Source organism: Phragmites australis, chromosome 2 (assembly GCF_958298935.1).
Source record: "Phragmites australis chromosome 2, lpPhrAust1.1, whole genome shotgun sequence".
NCBI lineage: Eukaryota > Viridiplantae > Streptophyta > Magnoliopsida > Poales > Poaceae > Phragmites > Phragmites australis.
The window spans coordinates 11,272,622-11,287,196 of NC_084922.1; the positions used below are offsets into that span (position 1 = coordinate 11,272,622).

General features: G+C 40.2%; 1 protein-coding gene across 1 annotated transcript; it reads right to left on the reverse strand.

The window, feature by feature from the left end:
* On the reverse strand, positions 1–6,700 carry LOC133899534 (glucosidase 2 subunit beta-like). The gene is made up of 16 exons (XM_062340527.1): positions 6,469–6,700; positions 6,260–6,373; positions 5,925–6,020; positions 5,491–5,730; positions 5,197–5,375; positions 4,540–4,614; positions 4,353–4,445; positions 2,945–3,305; positions 2,758–2,862; positions 2,571–2,672; positions 1,966–2,023; positions 1,785–1,853; positions 774–861; positions 636–697; positions 500–551; positions 1–415 (listed from the first exon to the last, which is right to left on the reverse strand). Exons 1-16 carry the CDS (start codon positions 6,560–6,562, stop codon positions 356–358), a joined length of 1,848 nt encoding a protein of 615 aa, XP_062196511.1. The 5' UTR covers positions 6,563–6,700; the 3' UTR covers positions 1–355.
* Positions 6,701–14,575: the final 7,875 nt, after the last annotated feature.

Sequence of the window (14,575 nt, forward strand, 5' to 3'; positions counted from 1 at the left end):
GAACGGGACAAGTCCCTTTTCATCTCTAACAACAGTCTAGCATCTTTACCTAAATAGCTAGATAAATTGTCAAACAAAAAAGAAGAGCTCAGTTGCAGCTGCCTCTACCAACAAATCTGGATGAGGCGGAATATTGCAACATCCTACCATTCAGATCCCCAAAAAAAAAAAAAAAAAAAAAAACCTAGCCAAGTTAACGTTGCCTAGGTGGCGATCTGAACCATTTAAGAACTCCAGCTTTGTCCTTTTCTGTTCATAACTTCATACGCCTTCTCAACCTCTCTTATGGTTATGAACTAACTGTGAGGGTTATGCTTCCTGATGATATTTTATTATGCCATCAGACCAGAATAGTCTAGAGCTCATCATGGTCGGGCTGGTTTGAAGACATGGCATCAAGTTTGTTTTGTAGCTCCTGTAACATCAGGCACAAGTCCATAAGGTTCAAATCTCTTTAGAAAAAAAAGAAAAACGAGTTTGTTAAAGAACGAGAAAGAACCTTCAGCTTCTCTTCAGAGCAAAGTGCGGGAGTTGACAACACAGCGGCATACCTGAAATAGTAACAAGGAATATAAGATGGCGTGGTACGCATTTCTAGTAAAGATGGAAATTATATATCATAGAGATCTACATACTCGCATCTGCTCGGCTCATCGACATCATTAAGCTCATTACTCAACCCACATCTAAGCCTAATCTGCACAAGAATGTAAATAGTAAAAAGCGTTAGAATTTACGACCTGCAAACAGAAAGGAAATGTGAATTAAGGTACCTTTAGGCTTCGGTCAGGACCATTCCAGCATCTGTCCCCGTTCGAAAATCGCATTACTCTATAGGTTTCTTCAAATTTGTCCCAGCGCCTGATGGCAGAAAATTCATTTTATGGCAAAAATATATGAAAAAAAGGTGATCAAGCAAATCATTCTGCAGCTCCTCTATAATCCAGCATCTAAATACTCTAGAAACTTACATTTAAAGCTAAACACCAGTAAACAGGAGCAACATATGCTATATAGACACCAAAAAAGGGGGAAAACGAACGCTCTCCTGATGTTAACTATTCCCCAAATGGGTTTCCCTAAAGAACAGTATCTCTATAATTCAGTATTTAGATATTCTAGAAACTGGCTGACATTCAGAGCTAAAGTAAAAAAGAGCAACATGTTTAGACAGTTAGACACAACTAGCTATTCCTGAAAGGGCATTCCCTAAAGAACATTTCTGCATTAACAATTTGAATGGACATAATCATGTATGATAGCACCATAAAAAGTCATAAATCTGCAAAGGACCCATAAACCTACATAGTAGGACAACTATTTGTTGCATTTCTAGATGATCAATGACCAATGACTATGATCAAACTCACCCATTTTAAGGTAAAGAACAGTTCAAGCCTTTGAGTTCTATGCAATTAACAAACTATTGCACTGAAAATGCAAGTACAATAGTGCACTAGCAATGAACAAAAGTGTGTGCTCTCCAGAACATAATCATTGATGTATGCGGTTCATTTTTCCTAAAGAACAGCACTACCCTTCATTTGAAGGTATTTTAACCATTGACAAGGACACCCTGCTAGGAAGCCAATAGCATTGGAGAATAAAAATGTTTGCACATGGATAGCCATAACATATCACTATGAGTCTTTTCAGTTAAAAAGTATGTTCATCCATTTTTAGAAAGAACACAACAAAATAGCTACATAACGAAGTTTAATTAATGGGTTACGGATAGAAACACTAAGAATTTAGCAGATCTGATAGGAGTATAACAAACATACCCCAGGTTAGTGGAACTGTGTCCTTCAGCTTGTGAAGCTTTCTTGTATGGGCAGACCTTGTAAAGATACCTATCCATAACGATCACAATTCACAAATAAAAACAAAAAAAGAGATAATAAGATAAATCATAGGAAGTTCCAAAACAGAAAGAGCGAAACATGAGAGATTGGGTATACATACTTGCCCTCCTTGGTCTCAAAGCACTGATCGTAAAAGTAATAGAACTCCTTCTCGTTACCTAACAAGAATGTTTCAATAAATTTCAATTCCATAGACATCTATACTCTATAGAGGAAATGTATTAATTACACTAATAAAAAAGATGAAGCCAACATATAGAACAGCTACTAACTCGTAGTACTGGACAATATATTGTTCTGCAGAACTGAGGGTTCATAGGTAAATATGTGCTGAAGGTATTTGGGTATTACAATGGAAAATTCTGTAACTTGAGGTCTCTCAGTTCATAAAAAAGCCAAAAAATATATTCGATAGAAATTTAGAGAGGGATGTTCATTATTTCTATCTTCAAGGCACTTCCCTGCAAAAAGCTTCTCTAAGAGTTGCTTTTAGCCGTTTTGAGTTTTGATGACAACTTTTCCACCAGAACTTCAACAAATGTGCCAGTCTACTCAGAAACATGATAGTAGGGTTGCTTTTGCTAAAGGAACACCACTCTTGACAATCAGAAGCAACTTTTGGGGCAAGAACAAACTAAAACAATTCATTATGCAGCTGCCTGGAGCACCCAATCACATAGTGAGAAAGCTTCAAATGACACTTACCAAAATCGTGTTTTAGCTTCTCGGTTAGTGTGGATATCTTAGACTGAATTTTTGAAAGCTTTGAGCTCGCATCATCATACTCCTTTCGAACACCAGAAGCCTCTAAAAAAGTATATGTGCAAGTGTTATAGCATCCCCTCATGATCATGAAGGATCAGCCGATCAGAAACCAGCATATACAAATTACCTGATAAATCCACAGGGGTCTTGAAAAAGTTGAATTTTTGGAAAACATTTTGTACAGTTTGCTGAATCTTGTCCAGCCATGATGATTGTCCTGATGCAGTTACATCTGAAACAACAAAACATTATATATAAACCAAAACCATATCAAAAAGACAGGAATAGTAGTAGGGTTATATAAAACACCCTACCTGAATGGTGATCACCTTCCCGATCATCATCAGATTTATAAGATTCAACATGTTCGTCATGAATCTCATGATCATCAACATATTCATCTTCTGATTCATTGTCATACTCTTCATCATCAAATTTGTGCCTGTCATCCTCAACTTCTGAACGATAACCAGCATAATTTTCTTCTGCAGGTTCTGGTATTTCTAATTCATCTTCAAGTGCTTCTTCCGCAGGTTCCGGTATTTCATACTCATCATCATGCCCCTGCTTATCCTCTTTACTAACCTCATTTGCATTTTCTCCAGTCCAACGAGAAGCTACCAGACGACCTAACTCCTCCCTTGATAAACCCTCAGGATTGTCAGAACTAGGATCCTGCAATTTACCAACACGATGCTTCATACCTTGTGGTGGAATCCCAAAACAACAATAAACCTTATAGCTCAAGTGCATCCTACTGTGTATTTTAAAAAGTTTTTTTGTTACTATGTCTTAACCTGTATCTTGCTAGTATAAGTAATAGGAATAATGTCACTATGAAGTTTAACTCCTTGACCGAGTGCAACTGTAGAACAATGATGATGCGCAAAGACTTAGAATTGCTGGCACAGATATAGCTTCACAAATATCAGTATCTAGCGAACACATAACGACACATTTGGAGAGCTAATCAACTGGACTGACCAACAGAACGCATTCTATTGACTGATTGATCATTTGGTGTGGCAATTTCTGTAAAATGATTTTGATGGCCATTCTAGGCCGAATTTTGCTAAGACTTGAGGCCCATTTCAGTTGATGCATCTTGATCACTGAACCCTCAGATGCAACAGACTAGTTATTCCTGATTCCACTCAATCACTAGCTTGCTGCATGAGACAGCAGAAAACCACCCAAGTAGAAACCAGGCTTAGGGCTGAGATTGGATTGCGGTGGGCTTCTACAATATCGACAGGCTTTGTTTGTTCGCCTACTGTCCCAAAAGAAAATTCAAAGGTTGTATGGAAGACTCATTTTTTTGTCCCATATTCAACTCGCTTAGCGCCTTTGCTGCACCAACTGGTTCCATTTATTACATGGACTGTTATGATACCCTTAGACTTGAAATCATCATGATTTCCTAGAAAGAATCGCTACAAAGAATAGCTAAACGTCATTTTAGACATAGACTGGTTGCAGCAACTTGTCACTAAGTAGATTGATTACAATGACTACATATCATGAAAAGGATGCATATGAGTCCATGAGAATGTTGGTATATGAGTTATAAGATATAGGAAATGCACTGTGTTTTTTTATACAGGTTCAACTCCTAGAAGGGTGAAGGCTACCAAACTGATCTCTATTGTTGCTCTTAAGACTGAAACATCGATTAAACAAGGGCAATGACATGAGCGATCTGCATAGTGGTTAACACACAACCTGCTCTTTGGTAGGTGCTGCAGACTCCTTCGGCGGTGATCCATCTACAGTTCCAACTTCAATGCTATTATCATCTTGGCTTCCAGAACCATGCTGACATATAAGCCCAATACATATAATTGGTCAATTTCCAAAGACATGCTAGCAATTAGACTTTTGTTCTTGTAATACCAAATCTCAACTATACCTGCTCAACAGATGTCTCACTTTCCGGTGCATGATTATCATGGTTGGTGGCATGTCCATCATGTTGTTCAGTAACCTATGTTCAACATATTTAACAAAGTAATATAAAATATCTATTATATTGCAGTTGAACTAAACAAGCTGCCCAGTAAACACCTACATCTGAGTATTACAATTTACTACAATATCTGTTCGCCAATATTAACCATGTCTATGTTCCGTAGTTACAGGGCATCCTTGTGAACCATGATTCCACAAAATGCTTCTGAGCAGGTTTAGTGGAACCTCCAGTCTCCAGGGCACATGGGGAGCTTCAAAATGACCCAGCACTTTAAGGTGTTATCATTGTAGTGGAATGCTGGATGACCAGGGAAATTATAAAAACTACAACAAGCATTGATTTCTTCATTACTATGTGAATGCTTTAATAACTTAATGCATTACACTCCTTCGAAGAATGGTTCAACTCTCCCAAGTATAATAAGTACAATACAAAATTCATATCAGACATGCTCGACACGCTAACACCCAACTTAAGGCAATTTCAGATATTTATTATCACAGATAAGGATGATGTATTCTTCAAACTAAGATAAAAGTACTTAAGAAATGAAAAGATCGATAGGAAGTCATCGAAAATGTAGAATGAAATGCCAACCTTGCTTTCATCTTCTTGGACATGCCCATCAGTTTCCTTAGAATCTACTCCCTGAGAAGCATCTGGTGCTTTCTTCTCATCAGCGGCTTGCTTTTCAGCTTCATCTTTTAGTCTCTTTTCTTCCTTCTCTTTTCTTAAGCGCACTTCTTCCTCTGCCTTCTCTATTAATCTCTTTTGCTCTGCATAAACGGAAAGCCATACGTCAACGTCATAACTATCCATAAAACGTTAGTGTTTGTCTGACACATCACTCTTTGGCAAATGACTCAAGACCAGTAGTTACAAAGAGTGCACCTTTGAGCTTGTCAACAAGCCCTTGGAGTAATTTCTCTTCACCCTTCAATTTTGCTAACTCCGCTTCATCTTTAGCTAATGCCTCTTTTGCCCTTTCAACTTCCTGTTTCCGAATAATGGCACCACTTTTGTAGGTAGCCACTTTCTTCTTCAAATTCTCCCTTGCCGCCTTGCCAGCCTCCCAGCAAGTATTCTTACAGGTGACATTGCTATCGTATTCATCACTCCCATCACAGCAATCTAGAAGGCAGGAAAGAACACATACAGAGAATTAGAATACCGCAGTGGGATTTTACCAAAACATTGCAGCATGCATTACAACAGCTCCAACGAGTTTCTCGGTCTCTACTCTCTAGCCTTGTATGTGCATTTTTACTTCAAACAAAACAACTAAGCAATAAAACGACAAATGCCTGCAATTATGATCCTCTTACCGCAAATACCGTCATTCACTCGAGATGAGAAGATCGTGATTGGAGTATGGCCTGCATTCTTGCAGTAGAATTTCCCCTCCGGGCACGCCGATGTCCCTGCATGCATAATTTCAACTGTTTAATTGCTCTCCACAATTCCAACACTAGCTCATAAAACCAGTGACCTAACAGAGAAAAAGATCACAGCTTTAGCATAATCACTTCTACATCCTAGATCCTTAAACTCCCACAATTTAAACTAACGACAAGAACCCCCACAGTTATCCCAGTGAAATCAAACCCATGAAAAAAAGGACTTCTTTTGAGGCAAGAAGAAGAGGAGGAGAAGACGGTACCAGGCTCGTCGGTACCGTCGGGGCAGTCGCAGAAGTCATCGTTGAGCTTGTCCCTGGTGAACCTGCCCGATCCGTCCCTGCACTTGATCACGCCGCCCCTGTAGTACGCCTCGTCTACACCACCAACAGCGCTGAATCAAAAAACCGCATCTAGCGAACGCAACAGGGAGAGGAGAAGAGAGCAGGCGTGGACAGATCCGGTGGGGAACCTTGCGGGGGGATGCCGAGGGTGTCGAGGGGTGGCATGGACGCCGCCGCCGCCGCCGCCCAGAGGACGAAGGCGGCGAGGAGGAGGAGCCTCATGGCTACGCGGTCAGGAGGAGCAGATCGGCGGCGGCTCGCGAAAGGTTCGTGTTCAGGCCAGGCCGCCTCCGCCTCCCAGGGAAACGGGAAGGAGTAGGAGGAGCGTGCCCGAGGCCCCGAGTCGAGTTACGGTACACCGTCCGTAGAATACAAGAAGTGCATGCTCCATACGTATTCGGGTATGTATTTTTGGAGTATAGCCTGGTTCGATTAAACGTCCTAATTCGAATATGAATATGGCTGACCTCATTGATGAATTCAAGTCGACCATCAACACTAGAGGATGTATTGAAGTAAAAAAACACTGGAGGATGTTTTTCTAGCATTACCGTGTTCTGAATTGCTACTTTCGCCATAAATATTAGATACTTTGTGATGCGCGTTCGGTAATATGATAAGTTGATTAGTGAAGTTTTGATGTTGATGATCAAAAACTTCGAACAGATCAAATCGAGAACACTCGTAACCACTGCATCACTACTCCGTGGTTATCAACCGTGTCAAGATGCGATTGATCTCGCCAATAAGACTTTTTCTGTAAATGAATCGAGAACATAAGTAAGAACAGGTAGATGCAATTCAATATTACTAATTACCAATAAAGTACTCGAGTTAGGGTTCTACAAACCAAACAAGCGGCGATATTGTATAAAATAGAATAATCTAAGTAAAATTGAGCCTAAACTACGATGGCTACTGTGTATATATAGGGGGACATGAGGAGTTCGATCTAGGATTATGCAGCCATGGAAAGAGACGTACATAACCTGGACTCCGACCCTGACACGATTATAAGACCCAACTAGATCTAAAACGATGGCGCAACACCTTATTCTTTCGACTCTGACTACACTATAAGGAATATTTAGTCAACCTCATTTCCATTGGAAATGGCTTATCGTAAGGTTTTCAGAATGTCCAAGATTGCCTAAAATGAACTTCGTATGAGAGAGTTATATCCGTTTTACTGACATGTTATCCTGAGACTCGATCACGACTAGAGCTCAGCCTCGAGTTCGAGTAGACTTGACCTTCGGGGGTGACGTCCGAGTAAGGTTGCGGTGCTTCTTCCACGTTTCTAAGCAATTAAATATTATAAGAATTTAGTAGTAATTCATCTAAGGAAGCATCAACAACAATGAACGAGTTTACCTAGTGGTCTAATTGTCGTGCACGTGCTCTTGTAATTGGATTTTGTATGATTTGAAAATTATTGACGGCATTGATTGTATCCGAAGGAGCCATAGGCTCATCATCCTCCCCCTTTTGAATTGGAGTCATCATCGATTCAAGCTCTTCTTCTTCTCCTAAATAGTACTTTAAATTTTAAATGTTAAATGTGTGACTAACACTAAAATTTACATGTAGATCCAATTTATATGCATTATCATTGATTTTCTCAATTATCTTAAATAGTCCATCAGGTCTAGACATCAATTTTGACTTCATTAGTTCTGAAAACCTATCATTCCTCAAATGCAACCAAACTAAATCATATGGTTTAAATTTTATTTCCTTCTTACCTTTACTTCCAGCAATCCTATATTTTTCAGTCATACTCTCTATATATTTTTTAATTATTTCAAGCAACTTAAGAATAATTCACCACGTTTCTTAGCATCTAAACTAAGTCTTTCAAAAGTAAGCAAAAATAGTAAATCAATAAAAGTACGGTGATTAAAATTATACACTACCTGAAACGGACTTACTTTGATTGTGCGGTGTACCGACCCATTGTAAGCAAACTCAATATACGGTAAACACTCTTCCCACATTCTCAAATTTTTCTTTAGAACACCCCGTAACATGGTCGATAAGGTACGGTTGACGACCTCTATACGGAACGGATTGTCTCCATTGCCCTCAGCCTGTCGATCGGCCCGGGTGACCATCGGTTTGGGAATGACACGTAGTAGAAAACAATAGCTTTGTTTCCAGTTTATTCCAAAGTGATCTTCAAAAGTGACCCAAAAACTTTGTATCACGATCTGAGACGATAGTATTAGGTATTCCATGTAGTCGAACGATTTCACTGAAAAATAAATCAGCTATGTTTGTAACATCATCGCTCTTGTGACAAGTTAAAAATATGTCATTTTAGAAAAATGATCCACAATTACAAATATGCTATCCCCCCTCTTTGTCTCTCCCCCTCTTTGTCATAGGCAATCATAAAATAAAATTCATAGAAATATCATCTCAAGGTGCACTAGGAACAGGAAGAGGCATATAAAGACCATGCGGATTTAAGCGAGACTTAGCTTTATTGCAAGAGATGCAACATGACACGTAGCGCTTGACGTCACGTCTCATCTTTGGCCAAAAGAAATGAGCGGCCATCACATCTTCAGTCTTCTTTGCTCTAAAATGTGCCATCAATCCTACTCCATGTGCTTCCTGCAACAACAAAAGACAAACGAAGCTAGCTGAAATGCATAGCTTGTTAGCACGATAGAGGAATCCGTTATTCAGCACATGTTTATTCCATATTTTTCTTTCTTTACAATATTCAATAACTTTTTTAAAATCAAAATCAGCAGCATATAATTTTTTAATAGTATCTAAACCAAAAATCTTATGATCAAGTTGAGATAACATGATATAACGTCTAGAAAACGAATCAGCAATCACATTGTCCTTTCCTTTCTTATGTTTTATGACATATGGAAAAGACTCAATAAATTCTACCCATTTAGCATGTCTTCTATTCAGTTTAGCTTGACTTCTAATATGTTTCAACGATTCATAATCAGAATGTATAACAAATTATTTGGACCATAGATAATATTGCCAAGTTTCAAGCACACGAACTAAAGCGTACAATTCTTTATCATAAGTAGAGTAATTTAAACTTGACCCACTTAATTTCTCGCTGAAATAAACAACATGTTTACATTCTTAAATTAACACACCTCCAATTTCAATCCCACTAGCATCACATTCTAGTTCAAAGGTCTTACCAAAATCAGAGAGTTGGAGCAATAGAGCATATGTAAGCTTCTCTTTCAACAATTTGAATGCTTGTTCTTGTGCAGGCCCCTATTTAAAAACTACTCAATTCTTTGACAACTCGTTTAATGGAGCAGCAATGGTGCTGAAATCCTGCACAAAATGTCGATAGAAACCTACAAGATCATGAAAGCTTCGCACTTATGTAACAATCTTAGGAGTTGACCAGCTCTTTATGGCTTCAATTTTTGTTTCATCCACCTCTATTCCCTGTGGAGTAACAACATAGCCAATAAAAAAGATTCGATCCATGCAAAAGGTGCACTTTTCGAGGTTATCAAACAGACGTGCATCTCTCAAAGCGTGAAAAACAGCACGTAAGTGATCAAAGTGTAGTTCATCTGACTTGCTGTAAATCAAGATATCATCAAAGTAAACCACCACAAATCTCCTAATAAAAGCACGTAAAACTTCGTTCATCAATCGTATGAAAGTATTAGGTACATTAGTTAACTCAAAAGGTATTACTAACCACTTATACAAACCAAACTTAGTTTTAAATGCAGTCTTTCATTCATCTCTAAGTTTCATTCTAATATGGTCGTATCCACTTCACAAGTCAATTTTAGTGAAAATTATAGAATCACTCAACTCGTCAAGCATATCATTTAACCTAGGGATAGGGTGATGATATCTTATAGTAATATTATTGATGGCTCTACAATCAACACACATACGCCAACTACTGTCTTTCTTAGGAACCAAAAGAACGGGAACAACACAAGGACTAATACTTTCTCGTGCATACCCGCGGTCCAAAAGATCTTGGACTTATCACTGAATTTCCTTAGTCTCTTCCGGGTTGGTCCTATATGCAGCACGGTTTGGCAAAATTGCTTCTGAAATCAAATCAATTTGATATTCAATCCCTTGAATAAGTGGTAATCTCGGGGTACCTCAGCCGAAAATACATCCACAAACTAAAGCATATTTGCATATCAAAGCATAACATGATAGCTCATTATCAGAAATTTTAGTAATGTCAGATTTAGTAGCAAACATAACACACCCTTTTAGTCTAATTTCATCGGACTTGGAAGTTGTTGTTGTTTTCTCCTTTTTGGGTGGAAAAACTTTTTCCACTACTTGCTGATTTTCAGATTCATTCTCAAACTATTTTCTCTTATTTTTAGCTATCTTTTATTCACATTTCACAGTTTCAGCAGAGTTTAAAGGTAGAAAAGTTATTTTCTTTCTTTTTATGCATAAGAGTGTACTTATTACTTTTACCATGATGTGTTGCATCAGTATCAAACTCCCATGGTCATCCTAACAAAAGTGAACATGCTTGCATGGGTAATCAACACAATCATGGTATTAACCAATAGAAAAATGCACCCTAGCTGTTTGCATTACCTTCACCTTATCACTGTTGTTGAACAATCATCACCGATTGATGATGATGTGGAACTCAATTTGGATACTGAGCCTTTGACATAGGAGGTTCTAGAAGGTGCAAAAGTCTCTCATGGTGACATGATGGAATCACTAATTGTTGCTAATGTTTGAGACATGGTTCCTAATGATTTAGTTGGAGTTAGCATCAGAGCCGACTGGGTGGACATAGGTGTTTTCGATGACAACAAGACGTACGAGGACGAGAGAGTTATTCACTCAGATGATGACTGACCGGTGGCGCAGTTGTCCGCTAGAGAGATTGCTACCTTAAGGAAGCTAGTTAAAGGACGTGATCCCCTTGTGCCTAATTTCAGGGACCTTAGTAAGGCGTATAGAGCAGTGGCTGATGCGGAGTACGAAAGGAATTGTGCCTCACTTGTTGATTCAGCCAATATCATTAGTAAGGGGATGATCTTCCCAACTATGGAAGCGTTGAAGCTATGTATGCAGGAATATGCAGTTTTGCACCACCGACCCTATCGTGTTGTTCACTCGCACGAGAAAAGGCGGTACGTAATCAAATGCAGAAATGTTGTCAGTGGACCGTACGGGCGTGCAAGACTAGAATGGATCAATGGAAGATTACTAGCGTTGTGTAGCCTCACACTTGTGGTACCACTAAGCCTGAGATAAAGCACTAACAATTGACATCGAAGTTCATTGCCAACCGGTTAGTCAATACGATCAAGCATATGCCTACGATGCCTGTGTGCGCCTTCATTGAGATGGTTGCAATTATTTGGAACTATTGCATTAAGTATGGCAAAGCGTGTCGCTAGAAGTAGCGTGCCCTGAAGATGTGCTATGGGGATTGGGCTTAAGTATACGAGCGTTTCCTGGCCATGTTGCATGCAATGAAAGCGAGGAATCCTAGGATGCATTTCGAGTATGTGCTAAAACCAAGTACCGTGCGGAAGGGTGATGAGAGGCAGATATTCTTCAGGGCATTTTGGATGTTTGGACAATGCATAGAAGCTTTCAAGTATTATCGGGACGTCTTCTCCATGATGGGACTTTTCCAACAGGGAAGTATGAGGGCATGCTACTTATTGCTATTAGGGTATATGCAGATCATTAGTTGGTTCATCTGGCAATCGATCTAGTTGAGAAAGGGAGAACTTCTAGTTGGGGGTGGTTCCTGATGCTTGCCAGGAGAGTGGTTGTGGGACCTTCCCATGTAGTTTGTATAATATTTGATATGCATGTTGGCATTTTGAATACGATCAGAGAGGACATAGGGGGCATGGACAAGTGCATCATCTATGGTGCACGAGACACTTGGCACAAAATTTTATAGGGCATGATAACATTAGAGGTAATTTCAAGCTATTCGAGGAGGTGTGTCGACAAATGGAGCCACACCTATTCGAAGAAGCTAATGTAGAAGACAAATGAGCAGGGGAAATAATTCCTTAATGGTTTGATGCCTAGTGAAAAAATGTGCACGATACGGAGGCCGACGCCACGGGTTCATGATAAGCAACATGGTCGAGATCTTCAATAGTTTGCTTAAGGGTGTCCGTTCGTTGTTTGTTACCGCAATTGCCTCGTACACTTTCTACAAGTGTGCCATGTGGTTCGTAGACTGGATCCATCATGCTAAGGCTCTAACGGTGAGAAACAAGATGTGGGCACCAGGGGTTGCTAGCGACCTTGCCAAGGCAAAGAAGAGCGTGAATGCTCAAAAGATGAGTTGTTTTGATATGAACACATCGATATATGAGGTTATTGAGGGAAGGAGAATGACTGTAGGAGGAGAGCATCGCGGTGCACAAAAGCACAAGGTGGTTATCACCATGAATACTTGCACATGTGGTGTACTGACCTTATTGCCTATGCCATGTTCCCCACATGATCATAGCTTGTCGAGATTGTGGTGTTGATGTGGAGGCGTCGGTTTGAATGGCGCGCTACTACAGTGTAGGGTTGTTATTGTGTATTTGAACTCCTCAATTTGAACTGTTTCTTGACGAAGATCAATGGGAACCATATTTTTGTCCTTGGTACATGACGGATAAAGCCCTACTGTGAAAGAAGAAAGGTCCGAGGAAGAGGGTCCAAAATGAGATGGGTGGGGACGTACTTCCTAATAAATATGTCCCCAAGTAATTGAAATACAACGCCACATTTTGGCACGATGTACCTTCCCCGACGACCAAACCTTCTATGCCGAATAGATCAGTGGTGTCGTTCTATGGTGAAATGACGCCAGACATTGTGGCACCGCCTTGAAGAAGAACAACATCACACGTAATGGCACCGTGGTCTATTCCAGGCTGAGGCTGCCATCCCACATGTATTTCATTTAATTTACTACACAACCATTTTTATTCGGACTATGATAGTTAACTATGTTTCATCAAGACCAATTCATAGTTCTCATCATGGCATTCGACCATAAATAAATGGTTCGAGGATAATACACACTTGTTTCACATCAAGTTACATCATTAAGTTACACGAATTGAAATAATACATCGAGTGTGAAATAACACTTAACAAATCATATTTGACCAGAAGTTTCATCTAATAGCATGTACATGCTAGTCCTTGTCGCTATCAACTAGCACCTTATCATCACCATCATCGGGTATAGGCTTGAAAACGGAGCGGATAATTTCCGCTATGTATACGGAAATTTGGATACAAAAGGTCCTATCCAGATACGGATACGGATAATTTTTGATCGGATACGGATAATTCTGGATTGGATACGGATATGGATATTTCTTATCTGGATAAGGATACAGATACAGATATTTCTTATATGGATAAGGAAAATGCTATTTGGGTCAGATAAGGATACGAGTATAGATATCCGGTCATTTTTAAAAATGGATGATATCTGTTTTCACCCGGCCCATCACCAACAGCCCACCAGTCCACCACGACCCACTTAGACCTTAACCCTAACCTTATCCCATACAACATATAGGTTGTCAGTTGCCTTGTCTCTGTCCGTCACTCGCCCACTACGCTGCCTTATCCACGCGCTGTTGCCACCTCGTTCATCGCCCACCTCCCCTTTCGCCGCCGGTTACCCACTGCGTCGCCCCGTTCGTGCGCTGCCGCCACCTCGTCCACCGTCGGGCTCTCACCGCTCTACCCTGTCCGCGCACCGTCGCCACCTCATTCATCGCTGGACACCCACTGTGCCGCCCCGTCCACGCGCTACCGCCAACCCATCCGCCATTGGGCGCCAACCCATCCGCCACCGGGCGCCCACCACGCCGCCCTGTCCGCTTGTCGTCGCCACCTTGTCTGAGTCACTGTAAATTTGTGTGCCTCTCTATCCACTAGATTGTTGGTTATTTGCTGCTGATCTAAAATACCTTTGATTGTTTCACTAAGGCCATGGAAGCTAGCAACATTGCAAGCACAACGGCGACATCCCCAGCTTTACCTCTGATTGTTTCACCACAATAACCCTCGGACACTCCTCCTCCTATTACAGAACTTCAAGCTGCAGGTGCCACTAATGGTGGGGAGGCAACATGCAAGTATGGATTTGATGAGAGATGCTGAGAACAAGGCACCTCTTTGCAAGAGAAGCAAGAAATGCACATCTGATATCTGGAACCACTTCATACAGTTTGATAAGAAGAA

What these genes read in the sequence shown, in the direction of transcription:
- LOC133899534 (XM_062340527.1), bottom strand. Translation starts at nt 6,562, where the DNA reads ATGAGGCTCCTCCTCCTCGCCGCCTTCGTCCTCTGGGCGGCGGCGGCG. An exon ending in AGTGAATGACGGTATTTGCG is followed by an intron (nt 5,731 to 5,924) that starts GTAAGAGGATCA and finishes CCTGCCTTCTAG; the next exon opens with ATTGCTGTGATGGGAGTGAT. An exon ending in GGAAGGTGATCACCATTCAG is followed by an intron (nt 2,863 to 2,944) that starts GTAGGGTGTTTT and finishes TTGTTGTTTCAG; the next exon opens with ATGTAACTGCATCAGGACAA.